Raw genomic sequence first — 22,073 nt, 5'->3', positions numbered from 1 at the left:
ACCTCATGTTTTTTTGCGTTGAGATAGATATGCCCCTTCTACCAAGCTGATCACCGACCTGGGCTCCCATATGAACAGTTACGGTTGGGTTGTCAGTCGATGCCATCTTGGGTCACCCGCTGGTTGAAATACTCGATCGTGGTAGCGACAATGATTTATGTGAAAAGGCCGAAAGAACCAAAATCAGAGCGAGATCTAGCCATATTTTCGATTTGTTCCTCTTCTAGGCCTCCATGGGCAATGGATATAGTCCCATAGCTGCGGTCAAGAGTTCACTGTGATCATTAGCCTAAAGCTCCTAGTAAAGCCATAAAGATCCGGGCGAACTACCCGTGTTCATTTCCTGGTGTCCTCTCCGTATTTCTTGGTGGCGCTACTTTTGCACCAGCCGAGTAATTTCTTGTCTAACCATAGCTAGATAGAATCATGAATCTATGCTGGTGTTAGGAGAGTTCACCCGGCCTCAATGGTGCCGTCATAGGCTTTTCTAGTGACATAATCAGTAAGATACCTAAACGAAGTAAGCGTATACTGTAGGACTTGCATTGCACACACATCGGCATGATGGTTTGTGGTCGATCTTTCACGCTCTTCGAGGAAGAGGAATACAAGCTCTCCCCAACTCGGAGGCGCGTCATGAAAACGAATTCATGGTACCCTTTGATTTGGGAAACGATGCAAGGCAATATTCGAAGGAGCCTATCCTTAAACCCTTTGCACCGAACCAGCACAGCGTAAGAGGAAGGGTGTGTTCAGCTTGGTTGGGGGGGGGGGGGAAGCTGGGTTGGGCGAAGTTGAAGAAAGACCAAGTTTGGTCAAATAGGAAGGAACGTCGACTCCTCAGACTAAAAAACCCCAAGGCATAACTTGGAAGGCCAGAGAAGAGAAAGAATATCTTCATACCACATGACCCATGTTTCGTCTCCCACTTAGAACTTTCTATTAGAATCACCTTCAATGCCATACAAATACAGTATTGAACCAAGTACTCCGTACCTACTACTATCTCTATTCTTGGGTACTAAAGCCCCATATTTAATAGAGCATGTGATATACTTGTCGTATACAATGGTTTTAATGGGTCAGAGAAAGATGGATTGAATTGAATTCATAGTTATATTAACATTTAGGATCACCTGGGTAGTAATAGGTGAAAACACTTATTAAATTTCGACCAGAGAGTGGAAACATCCAGTCTTCGTGGTGTGGGCATGCGACCGTGGTGCTCTTTTCTTGACCTCGACGGGTGCTGCGCTCCGCTTGGGGATCGAAGCAAGGCTGTTGGCGTATTTTGCGACAGCGAAAGCCGTAGCCTTTGCATTAATCAGGAACGCCTTGTGGTTGAGATTGGTCATGTTATCTCCGGCAGCATGATAATTCACGTCGTAGGCCACATTTGCTTCTCCTCCAAACAGTTTCGCTTCTGCTTCGGTCTTGATGCCTTCAGCACCAGTGAAAAGCCCACCGGCGGGGATTCCACGTGAAATAAAACCGTCGTAGTCGGACCGGCCGTCAAACTCGGTAGGAATATACGGCAGTCTCTTGGATTTGAAGTATTTCTCAAACAAATGCTCGATCTCGGCAGAACCTGGTGGCCCAGTCTCGTTGAAGGCGCTTCCATCGCCATCATAGATCATCAGCGCATAGTTAGGCGAGGCAATCATATCGAAATTGAGGTAAAGCCTGATTTTGGCGAGCTCTTTAGCGCTCAGGTGCGAAGTGTAGTACTCGCTACCCAATAGACCGAACTCCTCTCCTGTCCAGAAGCAGAATCTCACGGCATTCTTAACAGAGAATTTCGTCAACGCTTTTGCTACCACGAGGTTGCCGATGATTCCAGAGCCATCATCATTGATTCCTGGGCCGGCATCGACTGAATCGGTGTGGCCTCCCAATGCGACGACGTTCTTGTGATCACCACCCTTGGTCTCTGCAATCACGTTGAATGTAGTGCGATTCTCAATTCTGCTGTCAATCTCAAAAGACACAGCGGCGCCCGTCGCTGCCGCACTGAGTAGGGCCTTGCCGTCGACATCAGAGACTCCCGCAATACCGGCATAATCACTGGATACTGCACCCAATGTTCCACTAAGAGAACCTGCCTCGTTGTTATAGACAATTGCCGCGGCTGCCTTGGCCGCACCAGCCATTAGCGCCTTTTCTCCGAAAGTACATTCTCCACGTTTAATCAGGGCGACTGCACCAGCCACCTCAGCGGGGTAGTCCGATGCACTGCATCCGAGGTTTGCAACCACTACCAGCTCCGCAGTAACATCAACGCTGGGACTGTATGTCATAGCGGTCGCTTCGATGGATGCCCCGTCGAGCGTCAGGGTGGTCTTTGCAGTGGTCCATGTGTGCACCTGTTGCTGCTTGTACACATCATAATAGCCGGTCTTCTTCAACTCGCGATAGAGGAAGTCAACAGTAGCGTTGTGTGCTGCACCGCCGAAGACACGATTACGTTCAGGATATGCATACGCGAGGTCCTCAAGGTGCTGGGTCCCCTTCAGGAGGTCTTTCAGTCGAATCTCAGACGGAAAGTCATCCTAACAAATCAGACCATACCCAATAACGACAAAAATATACCATGCGTACATACCGGTGAAACTAGGTGCTTCCTGTGGCTAGCTCCAGCTAAGGCCACGGACAGGTGCGTTATCAACAAAAGCCACTTCATTGTCAAGTAATGCGCGAACTGATAATCATTCTGAGTCGACGACAGGGTGCTTTTATACCTCTCATTTGAAACTATCAGTTACCATCTGGATCACGCGATGATAAAGTGTAATGATGCATGATTGGCAGGGCTTCGAGGGGCAAGCCAAGGACTGGCTTGCTTCACTTGGCACGGGAGGAAGCAGTTTCATAGGGCCGGCTAGTGCCCTGCAGGCGGGACCCCGACGGTACATGTCAATATGAGGGGTAAGGTTACAGTGCCAAGGGATTCCAAAGTAGGGGAAGATAGCTAGGGTAGATAACAGTCCAGGGTGTTGCGGGGGTTGCGCTGTCCCTACATACAGATGTACATGGATGCATGTAGTTTAAATTATTATCAAGTAATGTATATTAGCACTACGTAAAATTGACCCCATGTTCAATGCTTCAAGACTAATTGTTTGGTCCACATTTGCAGCAGATTTGCCTTAATCTATGACTTTGTCAGGATGACAATCATATCATGATTAGTATCTAGAAGGTCGTAGGCTAACTTAGCCGACTGTTTATTAGGCTACCTTGGCAATGCTCATCTCAATCAAATTGTTCCGGTTCACATTCAGGCGTTCAAAATTAGGTTCAAATGCATCCTTCAGAATTCCAACTCCATACGGGATACTACCAGGGCTATCGTCAATCAAGGGATGTTTCCCCTCACCGTAGATGGAATCATGCGCCTCCTTTTCAATCCACTGGCCCCGTCCAATGTGGCAATTTACAAGCCGCAATCCAATCCTAACCTCCGGCCTTGCCGCGATACCACGGGCCCTCCACATCGTACTCTCGCGTGTCATTCTGCACATATCCTCCAGCAGACCGTGCCAGTCTATACCGTTCTCAAGGAACTTGGGCATGCTGAGCTCAACAGAGCAAATGGATTTTGAGAGTATGGTAAGGTAGAAGATGATTTTATACTATAAGACTGGGAAGCAGGATAATTCGAAGTGGCGCAGCCTCGGCGATTTTTTCACTGGCACGATGTCCTGTAACGGAATCAGGAGATTTAGTGGTCCGTGTCTGCCGTAGCTATCCTCGTCCTGATAGGGATTGATAATGTATGTAGTATGCACCCTGAAGCCCTCCACTTTTTCGCCTCGCCGAGTGCGTGGCGCAGCCATCTATCTAGGAAACATTGCCAGCATGCATCGGTCGAGGCTTTCTTCATCGCCTTCTCCACCAATGAGAGTGGCAATTTTAAGACGGCGGGAGCCAATGCGCTTGAAAACTGTGGCAAAATTGTCTTGCTCTTTGCAGGGATGGTCGAAGATCGTACAGTTTATCCCAGTCAAGAGATAAGAGATGATTAAAAGCCATGACCAGCTCTGAAACAGACATCAATTTGGTTCGCGGGACAGCACGCGCATCGTGGGCAGTGCGGAAGCCCCGGTGCCGTTATCTGAGCTCAGAGTATTGGTTCCACTCATATGGAGTTGCGGGATTATTTGCAAGCGCGATCCCCATGGAATGGAATGCATAATTAAATCCTTAGGGAAAGTGCGGATCACGGGTGTGATGGTGACTCTCTTCAGAGCAGAAGACTCCTTGACACCGTATAAAAATGCGTGCAAATCATTCGTATCGGCAAAGACATCTTTCTGTTAACGCAGTAAGCGCTGGTGATACTACCAACACTTCCTCGGCAGAGACTGAGCCGAAACCTGTTCTCTGCGCGCAACACGGTCGGGTCTGTCATCGTCACTGCTCCTCATCCGCCCAAGGTGCTCAATGTTTTCCTTGCAACCTCCTTAAACCACCTCAGACACCCATCTTTCTTCGTCTTGATATCGTTTCATGATCCTCTCCTGGGAATAAGAGCCCTACTTACTATTCTATGTTGCGAGGCTCGTCCTCGTCTGATGGCAGTTCATGCCTATTGTCGGTTTACCACAGTTGCTGTGGGCCTCTGGGTAGACGCGCCTCATTTTCAATGATCTCAGTCACTCTGTGAAGTAAATTTTCGTGGGCTGCAACCCAACGAAAGCTTTCTATATCGAGTGAATTGGCGGATTGGAAAACACGATCGAAGCAGAGAAGTGCCGTATTGTTGAAACTACATGCCAGGCGGTATAATTTTATGTCGACATTGGATAGGTGTAATGCGATGGATTCCCATAGGTCAAAGGGGAGCGCATGGAAGCTGGTGTAAGTTATAAAGTTGTAGGGTTGAAGTTGTTCGGGTGGAGGAGAAGTTTATATACTAAGAAGTCCTCAGAGGTACACTAAACAAACACTAAATAGACAAGATGGAGATCAAAATTTAGAGCTCCATATTTCCAGGGGCCAAACTGCTGGCCCACTCTCCATTCTTGGAGTCATCTCCAGTCCCCGTGCAAAATAATAGTAGAGCGATGTCGTGTTGGACCATCAAGAAAACTAACGCGTCAGAAAGAAGAACTTCCGCGAGAGTGTGCTGTTGTTATCGAACTCGAGTTCGTCGTAGTGGGCAAGTTCGGACTTGGCACCCTGTGTATATTTTGCAGTGCCTCCAGTGCCTTTGAGGGAGATGCAAGGGTTGTTCTCCAATGAGTAGAAGCCGATTTTGTTGAACTCAGAATCCAGTTCATCATTACAGAGCTTGGCCGGTATCCAGGTCGCTATATTCTCCAAATTCAACGGGCTACATAACGTGGTAAAGATGATTTTCACGAGAGTGCAGGTGTATTATTTGACACAACGGGGCGTAAGTATTGGAATCCTCAGTTTTCTCTTAGCGATTCCCATATACCACCCAGCGTGCCTTGAAGCCATATATCTCATTTTCGCTATTTTTTGTTCAAATCAATACCCATTGGCAAGGAAGAGCCTTGACATCCTTTGGTTTTCTAACAATTTCGTACGCTCGTTTGGCTAGCAATCTGTCGACTGATCTTGTATTGCAGTTTCCATTTCCTCCAGAAATCTGATTTCTGTGCTTGTTTGACCAAGGAAGGAACCTTGATGTCTCTCAAATGCAGAGGTTTTCCCTTGAACATAATCAATCATCATGGGTCTGGCCTGCGACTTCTTACCATACCCAAATTCTGTATCTCAGTTCGTCCTATGAATATACCCCGTCCCTTGCTATACTGTTGTTACACGGTTCTTTTTAGTATCAAATTTCTTTGATTTTTGGGCCTTTTCGGTAATTCGACGCTCGATGGCAATGGTGGGAGCATTCGGGTCTGTGTAATGTCCCGGATGCCTGCGGTGTCGGGTGGATTATCGAGTTGTATTTATTGGGAATATAACATCAAGCCCTCGTCAAATCTGAATAGCGAGTAAATTCCCGGAGGGTCACCTTTGTATGTCCTTGATAGGTGAAGCCTCTGCTTGATATATAAAAACAAGACAGTGAGTGCTCCAGTGCACAATTAATTATCAGTCGACTTCAATATAAATATGTATGTTCAGCCTCATATATAATATCCCGAATTTTATATGAGTGTAGGTATCTGTTAGAAAGAGAGGCAATGGATGAATAACTCAGTTGATCTAGAGAACTCACTAACATAAAGGTCTGTGTATAGATTCATCATGGAACAAAGAAAAAAAGGCATCGAAAGTTCTTCCAATCCCATTTTTCGAAATATGGCATTGAAAAGAATCAGTGTGGCCGTTGAAAATGCGCATTCTGAAGCATGCTTTAGGTACTATTTTTTTTTCTCAAGGTATGCCTAGTTTTCTTAAAGTAGCGCTCTGCTAGATATTATTAGCTACCATGAAAGATGACGAATGACAGAACTTGAAATACTAGCCCAATTATGACAGGATTTATGCACAGTATGCTTCAAATGTTGGTACCTGTGACGCAAAGGTAATGACAAATACGGAGTATAGCATACAATCTTGGAAGGTACCCGTGCACAAAATAGAATATCTAGCATGTAATTACATTTTAAACGAGACATGAAGTCTAGAGAAAATTTGAGACAACCTTGGAAATAGCCGGATATAACCGAGGGTAGCGAAGGGGAACCAAGGTTGTGAAGGTTGTGTCCCAAGACCTACCATGGTTGTCAAATATGTATCCAGGGATCTGTGAGAACTATATTTCTACTTACTACAACAATGGTGAAAGAGAATGACATTCTTTTCAACATACGGAGTACATAGTATGTACAGTATTTACTTACAATGAATTCGATGGAGCGTTGAAGACAAAAGATCCAAAAAACATGATCCTTGCCAAGCCAAAAAATACATGCAGGATAGGTTTCTGCCCAACTTCAATATGAGCCAGAAAAGTGAAAAAGCGGAGAAAATCAGTGTGGACCTGGCCAGGATTTTGCATTATGAGCTAGTTACAAGGAAGTCAAGACTAATTGAGTACAGATAAATCCATTCGAGCTTTCACCAGCACACAAAGAGTTGCATACATGAGATCGTCATACAAAAGAAAATTAAATCACACAAGCAAAAGGAAAAAGTAAACAAATAACTATTTCATCACACCATGGATGAGGGACAAACGTATCTAGACCCCCTCTAGGAGAAACCCAGGAACAAAAAATTTACAGACGGGAGCCGTGGATGACCTTGTAGTCGACGACGAGCTCACGGCCACCATCGTTGATGACGAGAGCACGGACGGAACCACGGCCATCAGCGAAGGCATCGCCGATGCGCTTGAAGAGGTTGCCCTGGGTGATGACAGAGATACCCTGCTTGACATCGCCGGTCTCGGTCATGGCGACGAGGCGGTTATCATCACGGAGGTCCAGGATGCGGTAGGTCTTGAAGACAGGGCCGAGCATGGTCTGGACAACCACGGAGGGAGAGGGGTTGGCAACGAAGCTGGACTCCTCCTGCAGCTTGCGGGTGAAGAGGTCGACACCGAGGTAACGGTGCTGGCCGGTCTGGGGGGAGACCGAGATGCGGATCACCTGGCAAGGGCGGCCCTGAAGGATCAGGATGTCGCCGACGCGAATGAAGTGGCAGGGGATGGGGACGGTCTCGCCAGCGGAGCCACGGTTGCGGGGCTCAACGATGCGGACGTTCTCACGGGGAGCAGCGACCTCGCCGGCGTGAGACTCCTGATGGTGCTCAGAGTGGGAGAAGGGGTGCAGGACACGGTCGGCAGCACGCTCAACGCCGCGGCGGAAAGAGTGGTACTGGCCTTCGTCGTCGTAGTAACCCATTTTGGTAGGAGTGGGGGTGGTGTCACGGGTAGTGGACTGAGAGAAAGTGGACCGAGGTGCGTTTACCTGGGTCGAAGTGGAGTAACGAGCACGGGGCTGAACTTCACGAAGGTAGACGTCGTCTTCCTTGTAAGACTCAGTCTGGGGCTGGGAAATCCGGTCGTACGAGACGTCGACGGACTGGGATTGGTAACCGTAGGCGGAGTCTACGGGCTGACGATAACGACGGTCGTAAGAGACGTCGAGGTCGTAGGAAGGAGAGGTACGTTCACGGTAATCTCTCTCAGTAATGTCGAGTTGATTCTCGACGACTTTATCGTAGACTTGAGGACGGTCCTCGTAGGTGGAAGTAGGCTGTTGGTAACTGGGGTAGCTAAGGAAGGATGTTAGCCCACATGCACGGGTACCATAAACATATAAACAAAACAAGCCCAGTCACCGCTAATTGAAGTGGATCAGGGTTTGATGACACGTAATTTTAGTCCCCGACTAAATCCGTAACCAATCTAAACCAAGATAGGAGATCTCACAACAAATAGTGATGTTCAGCTGCAGGTCTCCACTTTCCCAAGTGGATCTCTGGGAGGCTGGGGAGGAGGAAAAAAAAACAAAAAAACCAATACCAGGGAAAAACAATTACATACCGTTCACGAGTAAGTTCAACTTCAGGGGCGTAGTTTTGCGAGGACTGTTGTGGGTACTGTTGCGAGTATTCCTGAGTGTATGACTGCGAGTACTGCTGCTGAGGTTGCTGCGTGTACTGAGGGTGCTCTTCCTGAATGCGCGAACGCTCTTCTTGGACGCGAAACTCGACTTCTTCCTTTCCGTGAACGGGAGCGGGAAGGGGAGCAGAACTTCGAGTATCTTCCCGTTCGGCGCGCGAAGTACGTTCGAAATTGACTTCTCCCTCTACTCGAGTCTGAGTAGTTTCAGAGACAGCGTCACTCCGGTACGACGACGGGAAGACACTGAAGGGGATTGGGACACGGGCGTCAAAGTCCAGATTGCCGGACTTCTGAGCGTCTCTTCTCGAATGCCTTTCGAACTGTCGTTAAACAACTCGAAAGACTAAACAAGAAAAGACTTGAAAGGGAAGTCTTTCTCGAGGTGGGGAAGAGGAGAAAAAGAGGTAATCTTTTTTTCCTGCAAGAGATAGATGATTGGAATGGAGGGGAAAATAAGATAAGCTTAAGAACCGAGGAATGTTAGATCGTAAGAATGGAAGAAGAAGAGGAAATTGGACAGCGCAGTCGGCGAGCATCACGATTATTTATGCCAGCCCATTTGTTTACGCCGCCTTGCCGGTTTGGGTTCTCCGCTGATCACCGAGGTTCACTCTCCTCCTTACTGTCTCTCTATGGTATTTGAATTGACCTATTAGGGTTGTACAATGTGTCTGACAATTCAATTCACTTCTTTCTTCCTCTAATCAATCGCTCTAAACCCCCCCACGAAATGCATATCTCCATTGATATGGATCCCCCGAGCTTCAATACACATCGGGCCCTTTCACATGGGGGGCTGGCCAGCCTGCGCGTATCATCACTGCGCCACCGACACTATCACCATGGCAACCTCCGGGTCGAATCGGACATCTGGATCCCCTTGGCGCCGATCGTGTCTGGCTCCATCACATCGGCACAATTGCATTGGAGTTGCGGAGACACATTCATGGTGATTCCCTCGGCTTAAGAAGTGTGCTTTTGATTCTGCCACTTGGCGTTTGTTAGACAGCCATTGGCCCATAATCTGACACTATTGACAACACATCGCGTTACATGATACGGGAAATTGATACCAATACCAATACCACTCAATGCATTTCTCCACTGGAAAGTGATTCATCAAGATCTTAGACCCTTTGGGTTCCCAGCCCCAGCCCAACTACTGCGAGGCGCCAGCCAGCGTATGCACAGTTCATGTCTAGACCCTCTTACCGCAGAAGAGGCTGGGAAATGTCTCTCAAATAACGGAAATTCTCGCATGGAGTACTTTGATGAAACAACTGAGTTTGACCAGGCGCGTGTTTAAACACACATTGTACTATTTCCTCCAATAATAAGAAATGGTTGGGATACTTTTGTATGTACGAAGTAGTAGTATACCTAGTAGTATACCCCTTTTCACGGGGTACTCCGTAACCATGGTACGTATAATTCATTGGCGGGAACTACGGAGTAATATAAGTGGACTTCCAAACCCAGCCATGTGCTTGATCACAGCTTATTATGGAGTGCCACACGGAGTACTCCGTAGCATATATATTTTTTTTCCATGCCAAATACAAAATCACTGGCAAAAAGATAAGTCCTATGCAAGCGATGAGATTCGAACTCACGCCCATGAAGATGACGGATTATCAATGATAACCTAAACGTCACGCCTTAACCACTCGGCCACACTTGCTGAGTAATGTGTAACCTTCCCAGGTACATGCATACATGACTTGAAGTATATTAGGACATACCCATTCACTCTAAAAGATGAGATAGAATACACCGGTGACTAAGTAGAATGTCAATTCATGATGTCCTCTTACTATTAGCAATGCTAGTTGGATGATCTGGGCGTAATAAGAGACGTGGTTAAGAAAGCGACTTACGAAGTAGGCCACTACAGACCTCTACTAGCACCCTCGTTTATCGTATATCTTCTTCTACTAATTTATAATATGAAGGATATCTAGAAATTTCTTCGGCTTTTTTGAATTTTCATAGGCGATATTAGGGAAGAAAGATACTCAAACAATTGGTGCGTTCTTTAAATGGGTGAATATCTAAGGCTTCGAGTGTATATTGTTGGTATATACGAAGTAGAGACTCCTGGGCTCCTGGGACACGCGAAGTTGCTCCTCTACATATATGACATGTTTAATCTCCTTCCAATTTCCGAGGAATAAACATAAAGGCTTCTGTCCTTCTATGAGAAATAATGTTGATATTCTCTGTAAGAAGGATAATGTGCTGCGTTTTTGTTCTTCAAGACCTGATTAGCCTAGTGTAACGAGGATCCGATGTTGCACTACCGCAAAGACGCAAAGCGTATAATGTCATGACATCATTGACATGCGATAAGTCCCCGATGTATTTATTTATCCAGTTGCCATGAGGCGAGTTGAAGCGGTCGATCGCTTTGCGATTTCTGTGATCCGATACACTGTACCAAGAGACCAAGCCCACCAAGTTTCCGGGCTGTTAGCCTCGATATGGGGACTTGTACAATATTGCCAGCGTCCTCTCTCCAACCTGGTCGGACAGCTCCTTCGGGGATAATAGATGATGAGAGGGAACATGGGGCATAGAAAAGATTCGAGGTGAAGTGATCAACACTGTAGCTAATCAAAAATCCCTAAACGCTCAATTTACCAAGGGCCTATTTGCGGAGCTTCATCACGTTTGCCTTTGGAGTATTTCCTATCCTGCGCAGTGTGAAAATACAGGTTTTGATATTGGAAAAGTATTGTGTTGAGTTTGGCGATATAGTCTCTACATGTAGTTTTCACAATATAACCATGCTAGAGGGACTTCTTTCTGATATACACTATCGACTGAGGTAGTATTGAATCAACGACGTGAGTAACAATCCCCTTGTGCAGCTAAAACTACATTCTTCGAGAATTTGCCGCCGGGATGTTTCCGCTTCACCGGAATGGCTCTCAGATACTATCTTGTATGTTGTACCTCTATGAGACTAGACCGCACTGACTTGGGAAATCTTATCCGATGTCATGGCAGAGCTCTGACGTTATGTGTCAAATTCTATCCCTTGCGCATTCTTTGACGTTAGGCTGTATGTACAAAAATATGCCCGAGAGTATATTTACCTTGCTAATAATATATCAAATTACTTCACAACAGTACTGGACGGTCTGAGCCAAATTAGTATCCAAATATATCCCCTCTATTGAGTAACTACAGCTTTTATGATCTTTCGATAGTCAAGTCGGTATCAAGGATTCTAACTTTCGGCTTGATCCATGGACCCCGCATTAGAAGTGCCTATGCCACAACCCCTCAGCATGAACATGACGGACGATCATTCATCTATTGGGACATATATAAACCCCGCCACATCTGCCGTCGACGACATTCATTCATTGTTCAATTTATCCATCTCACATCGCTCCGTGCTCTATATCATTCTTCACGACATCATGTCCAACGGCATGTGAGTCTTGATATTCCCCCTCCCCGCCGCCCCAATCATCTATGAGATGCATATTCTAACGTAGACCCTGATTCTGGGCATGAAGAAACAACCCTTCCGGTATCTTCATCGCCGCGATTGGACCGGTATACCTAGTCAGTGCCCCACACAGTTTGTATATGGTTATGTACTAACAAGAAAAGGCACTTACTCCTGTAGCAGCAGCAATTACCAAGCCCGAAAGCACAGTTCAAAAGCTCATTGAGACTGTTGTCGACTTCACGATTGGCGATGTAGCGGCTGCTCGTATGGCCCCTGCGCTTGTTGTCATATATGCATTTTGGACTTTTGCTGGCAGCAGCTCTTTGTCCGTTGCCGGACAAGCCATGTCCAAATCAGAAGGTCTCGATAACGATCACCCTCGGAAACACCGCGTCAACATGGAAGGCCTCCCACTGCGTCTCATGTCGGCCCATCATTCGTTGCTCGAAAATTTCCCATTATTTGCGGCTGGGGCATGTCTTGCTCAAGTATTGGCTCCTGGTGATCAGCATATATTGAATCTTCTGGGTCTTCATGTGTTGCTGAAGGTGGGTGTGTTTTACCCTTCATATGTCGTCGGGGTTGCGCCGACAAGGACACTGTCACATGTGCTGTCTGTTTCTGCTATTATCAAGGTGTTCTGGATGCTCGCGCAATCTTGAAAGAACCTGGGCACTAGGAAACAAGAGCAGTGTTTGAATTGGGTAGACTGGATTATCTCAGCTTCCGTATGAAGTAGTTTGCAATTTATGGATGCACCTTTTATTGGTATAAATTCACTTTTAAGTACGAGAGTGTTCATATACCTTCAGCTCATAGACAAGAAACATGGAGCTGGAAAGCATCCCAGGCTTGAAGTTTTGCTAGATTAGGAATGACTTGCCAATTTATCTAGAGCTAGCCTGCCTTAGCGGCTTTAGCTTGATAGGTTGTCGTGGCTCAACTCGAGACGTCAGATACCAGTTCGCCAATTACAAAAACCGAAATAGACTCTTACGATACATAAATAATACCTAATCCCGGGGTTATACGGAGTAGTGTAATATGCAAGGCATTGGGAAGGTAATCGAACTGCATTTTGACTCTAAATATAGTCGGCGGTTCGGTCTTGTATTTGGTTCAAAGTGCAACGTTATCTGGTGCAGCCTATCAACAGGGTCAAGCACGAGGCCCAGGAACGAGAGTTCCAGAGTGCCATTGGCTTGGTTAATAAGTTAACTCGCTTGTGCTCCTCGGCTATGAACCAGTGTCTTCTCCCGTAAATCATCTATGTACAATGAGCCCCATACTTGGATACTTGGTGAGGGACAACCTTCCGTCCCTAACACCTTGAATATCTGCGATGGACAAAAGAGTAGTGATACTATTCCCACTAGAGAAAAAAGTTCTTACAAAGAGACAAATAGCCATATATAGGCCCTGACTTTTCCCCAAAACACCAAAAATGGAACCCGGGCACCAAAACAGCAAAAGACACAAATAAAAGCCAGACAGGAGGACTTCTTAAAAGAATCACAATACCGAACAGCAAGACATAATAGTCATAGCAAAGCATGTATCCCAAATAAACAGATAGAAAAATAACATAGGCAATGAAGGCTAGGAACCAAGCAAGACGATGTGCCGCCTACTGGGTAGATAGGATCCTTGTTTTCCAGTATGATCGTGACGCCGGACCAGTATGGAATGACACGGAGAAGACAAATGTGAAGAGGAAAGAAAAGGCAAGTGAGATCAGGTCTAGTGTACATCAATAGGACGAGAAAAGCAAATTAAGATGGGTATCGTGGCGCGAAGCAGCTGACAAGCTCAAAATATGAGAATGAAGCGAGAAGAGGAAAACTAGCTGTGTGGTAGTGGCCGAGACTACCGTTCTCCAAACTTGCCGTATTCCTGCTGCCATTTGAGCAGATGGCGAGTGAGCACGTCCATCATCTCGACGCTGCTGAGCTCCTTGAAATCCCTTTCGTGGTTGGTCGATGACTCGCCGTAGCCGCCGTCTGTGGTTGCGGGGCCGGACTCACCGCCGTCGCTGCGAGTGGATGGCATGGCACTGTCGATCTGATCGACCATGCTCTTCAAGAGCAGACCCTGGGCCCGGTCACCGTTGCTTGTAGGTGTGGATGAGTTCTCGCCAGCAACAGCCATCTCCACTTGCATGCGCGAGATGAACTCTAGGATGGCTGCGACTCGGCGCTTCATCTCATTCATCGTTGTTCGCTGTGGGTGCATGTGACGCGGCTTGCTTGGCCGCCCTGACTCCCCGCCATTCATGTGTGCTCCGTTAACACCACTGTAGCCAACTCGAGGGGAGTCTCCGCCGATTTCGTGGGACTGGCCGCGGCGCGGCGAGTTTGCCATAAAGCCGGAATCTCCATTCCCGTTGGTGTCACGGTCTTTTGTATATTGGTTTCGTCCAACACGACCGCGACGAGCGGGAGGCCGACCGGACTTACGGGTTGATGGACGGACAGGTGCGGGCTCTTGAGGAGTAGGGGTATTAGGGCTTGCTTGGGATGGTTCAGGCTCTGGTGGTGCTGTCTTGGTTGGGGAACCAATTTCGTGCTCGGATTCTGTTGTAGCCGTGTGAGAAGATGAGCGATTGTGTACTGGAGCTGAATCACTTACCATCGCCTTTGCGCCGGTTTGAGCGTTCTTTCCGACGAGTCGCCGCTTCAGGAGCCTCTGTCTCGCCCTCATCGGGGTCGTTCCCAGGCTCTTTCTCGATCTGGCCTCGAGAAGTAGCTCTCTGTTTGCGAGTCCCGTTGACTGCAGGTTTTTGTTTCGTCTCATCATCAGAAGGCGGGTGAGATGCTATATTGCTATGCTTTGAGGCGGCGCTAGGTGATGGTGAAGTAGTTCGCGGACGTTTCGCTCGTTCTCTGTTCCTGGGTGACTGGTCAGCCAAATTATCAGAGCCAATGACGGTCAGCCTGGAAATACGCACGTCGCGCTGTCGCTTCGACTTCGCTTGCCCAGATGTGTGTCCGTCTCATCTGCATTACTTTTGGTCTCGGCCTTGCTTTCCTCAATTGCGCGCCGGAATAATTCTTCTTCGTCGTAAGCAGCATCCCGGCTGTTCATTGTTGATCGCCGCTTGGCGTGGGCTGCGGCGCTCTCGCTGCTCCTGGACTTGGGATCCTTGGAACGCCGTGAGATATCTCTCGAGGAGGCACGAGAGGATGGGGCGGGGGACGGGGCTACGGCTGGAACGACTGGGGCCGCTGGCATCACTGGCGCCTCAGGTACATCAGGTAACTCGGGCACCACCGGGGCCGGGGCCAGGGCTGGCACTGGCGCTGGGGGTGGTGGTGGTGGTGGAGGTGGAGGAGGCGGCGGCACTGGTTCTGGTGCAACAGGAAGGTAGGTAGAGGAGCGTTGTCTGTGGAATTGTCAGTATACACCTTCAAAATTTTCGATAGAGTAACATAGATTAGGTCATTTGCATCTTATAGCTGCTTGGGGGGAAGTGTAATGGTGCGCGAAATTGCGTCAGAAAAACAGCCCCTCCAAGCAGCAAGAGCAAAGCATAACCACCGAGATATAGATTGATGAAAAATCCAGGAGTATGTAGCGCCGAGTAAATTCAAAGAATAGCGGAGTTTTACTCACCCTTGAGGTTCGTCCTTGATCTTGTGCAAATCTTTCCGGCACTCCTCGCAGAAATATTCGTCAGGACTCGTTGCCTCGTCCATGATTCCAACACAACCACCGTGTTGCCAGACTTTACACAAGTCACACTGGATGAACATGCTCCCAATCTCATCTGACATCGGATCAGATGGATCAGTGGGAACTTGTCCAGACTCCAGCTTGATGGTGCCGCGACCGAGGGCCTCGCGACGAGAAGGAGGCAATCCCGGATATTCTTGCTGACCGCAGAGACATCGAGTTACTTCCTCCTCCTCATCGTCTAAGTCATCTTCGTCTTCTTCCCGGGGTGGATCATCGTCATCGTCGTGAGGGCGCTGGCGCTGCCGTGTATGTGGAAGTTCTTTCGAGCCACCCTCAGCATCATCGGTGGACTGAGAGCGGTTCCCGGTCGATTCGCGAGGAGAAGGATTTTTGTGATTCGATCGAGTGCTTCTCTCTCGAGTAAGAGAATTCGAGGAACTGGAGGAAGAGTTGGTGTGTTGTAGGAGGGCAGGAGAGGGCTGGGAAGTGCGAGCCCGAGAGGAACGACGAGGAGTCATGGTGGGGAGGGGGAGGGCTGAGGATTGTAAGAGAGTATAAAAGAGCTCTGAGGACCAGATTAAGAAAAATAAACAAGTTTTCGAGACGTTGGCTGGTGTTGTTCCAGTACCAACTTGAGAAAAGCCGTTTGCGAGGGAGCTCCCGCGCGCGATTGAGAGCTCTTGGGGAGGGTGCAGAGTAAAGTCAAAAGGAGCAGGACAATTGGGAATCGCAGATCTGTATGAAGTCGTCACAAGGCTCGATGAAGAGCCCGATGACTACATAGTCCGAGAAATGATTCCTTGTAATGGCGGGGAGGAAGAAGTGAAGGAGAAAAGGCACCGGAACGGGACTCCAAAAGATCCAATCGCCGGTTTCCCCGCTCTCGACGCCTCTCGACGCGCGAATCTTTCACCACTCATACTGTTCGTGTTTCACTTCTTTCCCCCCCCCCATTGCCTAGAGGGCACTTTAATGCTGTTTTTATATCCATTTTGCCCTTCTTTCAACCACATATTTACAGTGTACAATGGCTTTGTAGCCCGCTATTGGGTGTTGCTTTTTTTTTTTACTAGCACACCAGGATAAAACAATGAGAGAGCTTGCAAGCTAGAGAGAGCTGACTAGGGAACAAGGCCTAGTTTGCAATAATAGACAGTGCTCTGGGCATTTTGCTCTATAGTCAGATGCGATACCGGCAGGTGTTTCAGTGGAAATATCATAAAGAGCACTACAGAAAGAGGCCAAAAAAGTGTCTACCACGGTTTAATGTCCATGCAAGGCTTAAGCCGAAAAAAACCCGACTTTAGATCTTCATATACTATAGGAACAACCGATCTCATGATTCCTTTTGTCCTAACCTTGGAATTTTTGTATGTCTGGGCCGCACTTTGTACCGTGCCTCGCATTCCGAGCCGATCCCGTTTTCAGTGTCGGCAAGAAAACTCTGGTCGAGCTGCGAGTCGAAACTTGTGGCATGTATTCTTTCCAATATCTAGATGATGTAGTTGTTGTTCCGAAATGTGCTCCGAGGTGGGTTGATGGTAGGAGAGGCGACATGAGGCTTTAAGCCAAGTCTTCCGGAGGGGTCCAACAGGTCTAATCATCCAGTCGAGGTTCGTGGCACCTATTAGGGCTATTCTTCGCGGTGCGATCAACAAGTTCATGGTCAACAGCCAAGCAGTCCCTGACACCAGCTCCTAGATGATTATTTCCCTATGAATGCAGGCATCGGGCGTACCTATCTGGAAGATTACCAGAAACGGTGAATCTCCACCTCCAAGTAGAGAATCCGTCAGTGCAATATTGTTATATAGACAAATGACCAAATGTGCAGTACATGATGGTACCTAGAAGATTCACCAAACATGTCCTCTCCAGGTTTCTGGTCCGTAGAACAAGTTCTTCAGAGTCATGTACCTGGAGAATAATGCCAGTTCTCGCCGAAGTCTTTGGGTGGATTACCAAAAGCAGATTAGCGTGATTTTTAAATTCCCGTGACTTGTCTCTTTCTCTTCATATCCCTCAACCCCTCTTAGTAGCTGTTCTAGTTGTCCCTTTGCCTTGACTCTAACACTGAATCTGGATTCGGGTTTGCTTCACTTACAATTTTGGATCCCATCCCACCGATCTTGGAATTATCAAGTTGCTGAGTAATAGCACTATTTTGGGTAGGTCGATATTCGTGTCCCCGAGATTGTGGACAGCAGAGGAACGCGGGGATTGGATTGAATCCCAGTTACATGTTGGCCTCACCGCCTGTGCAATTCTCGGGAGGTTGATATCGAAAGGAACAAAGCTTATGACCGCGGAACACAGACATTAAAAACATTACTCCCTCAATTCAACCCTCAGCAGCACCCCCGACTTTTGGATTATTGGCCCCTTCCAAGGCAAATACGGTGGTGGGGGATAAAAGGACAGAGCCAAAGAGCTGGAATATCATCCTTTTAGCATCGCCGGCGATTGATGGCGAGCGTGGATATCTTGCATGATGGCAGCCACATTGAGTATGTCTCAGGGACATCTGGTCCGGATGATCGGGAATTCCCCAATTCAGGATAACGATCAACTAGTTGACTGAATACTGACGATGCCATGTAGATGGGGTGTTCAATTCGTCTCCTGACACACCATCCACTATTTATCCTGATCGCTTGATCCGTCCTCTACCTAAACGGACCCTCCGTTCACGCCTTTCTTCCGATGCTGCCGACACATTATTCTATCCTCCAACGCCGCCGGCGTCTCAAATATTTTATGGCGTCTCTGGGGATTCCGAAGAAGCGGTGAATGAATCCAAAGTTTATGTGCAACAAACTGTGGAGAATGAATTGTCACCAGAGGCTGATACACATGACTTTGAGACGTCGGTAGAATTGGAGAGCGGTGATGAAGGCGGTCCGATAGTTGTTCGGAGGAGTGGTGTTATCCGGAGATCGTCGTTGTCACCTCCCGCGTCTAGCAATACACACAGCTTCCCTCACGACACCCCACAGACAAAATCTTCAACCGGGGACGGTTACGACGCGTTTGAGAATACAAATAACAAGAAAAAGCGAAAGATACCTACACCTGGAAACCTAGGAGGACACCATTCTGCGTTGTCTCCGGAGTTCGCTAGCATGGGGTTGGCAAGCTCAACCCCCGCGCGGGTTCCTACCCCGACTGATGCCACTGGCACATATTATGGGAGTGGAAACCCTGCTTCGCCTTTAGGGAGTGGAATATCTGGTTCAGGAAGAGGTCGATTGGGACGTCCTACTGTCCGTAGCAGCAGCAGGAACCCGTTATCACCAAATGCTCAGAATGGATGGATGCATGCCCGGACGCCCAGTCGGCGGGATGGGTTGATGTCATCCCCCGGCCCTTCTGGTATGAATTTTCCTCCATGTTTCCCAGTACATTGTTCTAACTTGTGCACTAGGTGAATCTTCTTCTGACCAGGGAATTATCTCCACCGCGATCGCCAACGCCGCAACGCACTCCTCCCCATCTCGGGGTCCCAGCAACGTCAGCCTATTGGAAAAAGAAAAAGAAAATACCACTCCGACCAAGACGCAGTTCACCTTCACATGTGAGTCGGACTCGTCCAAGGGCATGGCGATGCAGCGAAATTATTCGATCCCTTATCGATCTCCCACTTCACCACTCGGTCCGGCAAGTCAGAAACAGAAAGCGTTATCCACACAAGGGACACAGCCTAGCCCCATGAACCCCCAGGCCCCACCCAGTACGCAAGCACCACCCGCTCAAGGTGGGGAGCCAACTCCCGTGGGCCCCAAGAAGAAACGGTCTCCAAGTAGCATATACGCACTGTCTGCACGTCAACGCAAGATCGAGCAACAATACACGAACCTTCACCATCCCCCAAGTCTTCGGGACATCTGGATTTGTGAATTCTGTGAATATGAGAGCATCTTTGGGAGTCCGCCCGAAGCTCTAATCCGACAATATGAGATGAAAGACCGCAAAGAGCGCAAGCGACTGGCGGAGAAGAAGCGACTTTTGGAGAAGGCTAAGATGAAGGGTCGCAAGAACAAGAAGGCGACGAAGAACTCAAAGAATGGCTCACAGCTACCTCACCAACAGGGATACGACCGCGCTTCGGCGGACCACTCCTCCGCCGGTGGGTCGGGTCTTCCTGATGATGAATACCAAGGACATGAGTACGATGATCATGAGAACTCGCCAGTCCCACCTTCGGCCCCTGCATCCCCCACCGATCTCAAACCTCCACTATCGCCCACTGGAAATAATCCAAAGATTGCGGCTTCTGTTTCAGGTATTAAGGGTTCTGCGGATTCCGGAGCAAGTCGACCGGCATAGCCGACCTACCGCGTTCCCATAGCTTTTTCTTTCTCTTTTCATACTTCATCATTGCATTTGTTTTTTTCCGGAATGGGGTGAGGGGTGTCTGGGTGTCTGGGTATTTTTGAGTAGCGTTCTCGGGGTTTTGCATGGACGGAAATCCCCTCTCAGCATGTTGGTATGGCGAGCAACTCATCGGACAATTTTCCTTGTTGGAGTTTCTGGTTATTCTTTGTAATTGTAATGTCCATGATACGCATGTTCTGAATCAGATGTGAAATGATCCAATGTCCGTTCTTGTAGCATGTATTCTTTTCTTAGACTGCATAGTAAATCCCCAAAAATAGAGTAGTGTATTTTGATTGGGCCTTGAGCAACTACACTTGAAACCATCTCAAACCCGAGTTGGCGCGCGCGAACTGAAGTTACCCCACTGACTTCTGCAGGACCTAGCCTGGTCTAGCTTGGTGTTTGCTTTTGTTTCCAGGGGTGCTCGGCAGTCTATTTTAGTTCTATTTTGATCTATCCGTTTCACCTTCTCATATCTGACTGAATGTCTTTGGATGAAAGACAAGGATACATAGTGGAGAAACCTCAGAACCGCGCGCTCAAAGAAGATGCGTTTCATACTGGACTGCAGATGTAAGAAAATAGAAACATTGCGCTTTGTTGTCTTCAAGTTCTAATGAATATGCACTAGGGAACAAGAATAGGGCATGTCTATAAAGAACAGCATGGGCTGTACCATTGATTAAACCAGACTTGCCTTTCATTCCAGTATCATTCTATTCTCATTCTTCTTTCTTTCTTTAGATCTCTTCTATTCATATTATATCTTTCGAATACGCTGGACAACTTTCTCTTTGTTCCCAAATCCAGCTATACAATCTCGACAATAGCTTCGTTCCTCTTATTTGACATCTGGTCTGCCGAATCTTAGAGCATTCGTCTTCTCTCATTCGAATTCCTATTTCTCTACTTTTCAACACAATCTCTGCGCTGTGCGCCATATCCTCAAAGCATTGACCTTGCTCTCATTCGCACCTTCCAGCAACCACCTACCACACACTATAACTACCACCACCACCACAAATCCAATCTCATAAAATGTCTTTCCTCGCCGTTCCCCTCCTCAAACTCGGCCTCTCCCAAGCCAAAAAGCACAAAGCCAAGAAAGATCTCCAAAAATACCAAACCGCCGGCGTCTACCCGCCAAACTACCCAGAGCAACACCCAATGAGCGGCTACCCAGCCGGCGCCGCGCCCGGCACAACCCTACACTTCGAGTCGCCCCCACCAGAACAAACCCAACAAGAAAAACTAATCTTCATGTTCTTCTCAACTCTCCGTTTCATGCAATTCGTCTTCGGTCTCACCGTCATAGGCCTGTACGGAAGAGACGTCCACCACGACCACTCAGAGAACCACGCCTGGCGTTCGGAATGGGTGTATGCGCTCGTCACAGCGTTCCTTGCAACCGTGACCGCAGCCATCCATCTCATCCTGCCGTTCGTAATGCGCAAGGCCAAGCCTGGCACTGGCCCTGGCGCTAACCCTGCCCTGCTACTGCCGCAGTTCGCATGGGAGTTTGTCCTTACTGTTTTGTGGTTGGCGCTCTTTGGACTCTTTGGGAAGATGTATATTGGTGTTTATCCCGTGGAGAATTCGAGTGCGAAGGCAGATGCGAAGGTGGATTCGACTACTTCGGCGCTTGGTGATGCGTCAAAGATTAATCGTATGCGCCATGCTGTTTGGATTGATCTTATTAACTTGCTTTTCTGGGTTATGACTGGTGCTTGGGTTTTGATGCGCTGGTTGAAGAGTCGCAGGTCGGCTCCTTCTAAGGCTGAGTTTGATGCTGAGAAGGAGGGTCAGATTTAGGTGGATCTTTTGGGGGTGCATGCTCGCTTTGATAGCGGGTTTGCGGGGTGAGATCTGTCCTGGATAGATAGATGCCTTAATGGCATCGGATAGAAAATGGGATGTGGATAGCATTTGCATTCATTTGCATTCATTTGCATTCATTTGCATTCATTTGCATTCATTTGCATTCATTTGCATTCATTT

General features: G+C 47.9%; 8 protein-coding genes across 8 annotated transcripts; 3 read left to right on the top strand and 5 right to left on the bottom strand.

Annotated features, from left to right (window-relative positions):
• Positions 1–1,163: 1,163 nt before the first annotated feature.
• N7479_005610 (M28 family metallopeptidase) lies at positions 1,164–2,680 on the bottom strand (the record flags this gene model as incomplete). The annotated part of the gene is made up of 2 exons (XM_057253306.1): positions 1,164–2,549; positions 2,603–2,680. The coding sequence occupies 2 exons, from the start codon at positions 2,678–2,680 to the stop codon at positions 1,164–1,166; spliced, it is 1,464 nt and encodes a 487-aa protein (XP_057107168.1).
• Positions 2,681–3,227: 547 nt separating this feature from the next.
• N7479_005609 (uncharacterized protein) lies at positions 3,228–3,572 on the bottom strand (the record flags this gene model as incomplete). The annotated part of the gene is made up of 1 exon (XM_057253305.1): positions 3,228–3,572. The coding sequence occupies one exon, from the start codon at positions 3,570–3,572 to the stop codon at positions 3,228–3,230; it is 345 nt and encodes a 114-aa protein (XP_057107167.1).
• A 480-nt stretch (positions 3,573–4,052) lies between these two features.
• On the bottom strand, positions 4,053–4,427 carry N7479_005608 (uncharacterized protein; the record flags this gene model as incomplete). The annotated part of the gene is made up of 2 exons (XM_057253304.1): positions 4,053–4,313; positions 4,377–4,427. The coding sequence occupies 2 exons, from the start codon at positions 4,425–4,427 to the stop codon at positions 4,053–4,055; spliced, it is 312 nt and encodes a 103-aa protein (XP_057107166.1).
• A 2,781-nt stretch (positions 4,428–7,208) lies between these two features.
• Positions 7,209–9,096, bottom strand: hexA (putative Woronin body protein HexA; the record flags this gene model as incomplete). Its single annotated transcript, XM_057253303.1, has 3 exons — positions 7,209–8,199; positions 8,480–8,880; positions 9,079–9,096. The coding sequence occupies 3 exons, from the start codon at positions 9,094–9,096 to the stop codon at positions 7,209–7,211; spliced, it is 1,410 nt and encodes a 469-aa protein (XP_057107165.1).
• A 2,892-nt stretch (positions 9,097–11,988) lies between these two features.
• N7479_005606 (uncharacterized protein) lies at positions 11,989–12,685 on the top strand (the record flags this gene model as incomplete). The annotated part of the gene is made up of 3 exons (XM_057253302.1): positions 11,989–12,002; positions 12,088–12,136; positions 12,185–12,685. The coding sequence occupies 3 exons, from the start codon at positions 11,989–11,991 to the stop codon at positions 12,683–12,685; spliced, it is 564 nt and encodes a 187-aa protein (XP_057107164.1).
• A 1,204-nt stretch (positions 12,686–13,889) lies between these two features.
• N7479_005605 (uncharacterized protein) lies at positions 13,890–16,216 on the bottom strand (the record flags this gene model as incomplete). Its single annotated transcript, XM_057253301.1, has 4 exons — positions 13,890–14,596; positions 14,652–14,911; positions 14,971–15,405; positions 15,636–16,216. 4 exons carry the CDS (start codon positions 16,214–16,216, stop codon positions 13,890–13,892), a joined length of 1,983 nt encoding a protein of 660 aa, XP_057107163.1.
• Positions 16,217–18,164: 1,948 nt separating this feature from the next.
• Positions 18,165–20,024, top strand: N7479_005604 (uncharacterized protein; the record flags this gene model as incomplete). Its single annotated transcript, XM_057253300.1, has 3 exons — positions 18,165–18,225; positions 18,300–19,070; positions 19,123–20,024. The coding sequence occupies 3 exons, from the start codon at positions 18,165–18,167 to the stop codon at positions 20,022–20,024; spliced, it is 1,734 nt and encodes a 577-aa protein (XP_057107162.1).
• A 1,089-nt stretch (positions 20,025–21,113) lies between these two features.
• On the top strand, positions 21,114–21,887 carry N7479_005603 (MARVEL domain-containing protein; the record flags this gene model as incomplete). The annotated part of the gene is made up of 1 exon (XM_057253299.1): positions 21,114–21,887. The coding sequence occupies one exon, from the start codon at positions 21,114–21,116 to the stop codon at positions 21,885–21,887; it is 774 nt and encodes a 257-aa protein (XP_057107161.1).
• Between the last annotated feature and the right edge of the window lie 186 nt (positions 21,888–22,073).

This window comes from Penicillium vulpinum, assembly GCF_028829585.1.
Source record: "Penicillium vulpinum strain IBT 29486 chromosome Unknown utg000003l_segment0_segment0, whole genome shotgun sequence".
NCBI classification, from domain to species: Eukaryota; Fungi; Ascomycota; class Eurotiomycetes; order Eurotiales; family Aspergillaceae; genus Penicillium; species Penicillium vulpinum.
Note: the sequence above shows the minus strand (reverse complement) of the source record. Positions and strands in the feature narration are given on the sequence as shown.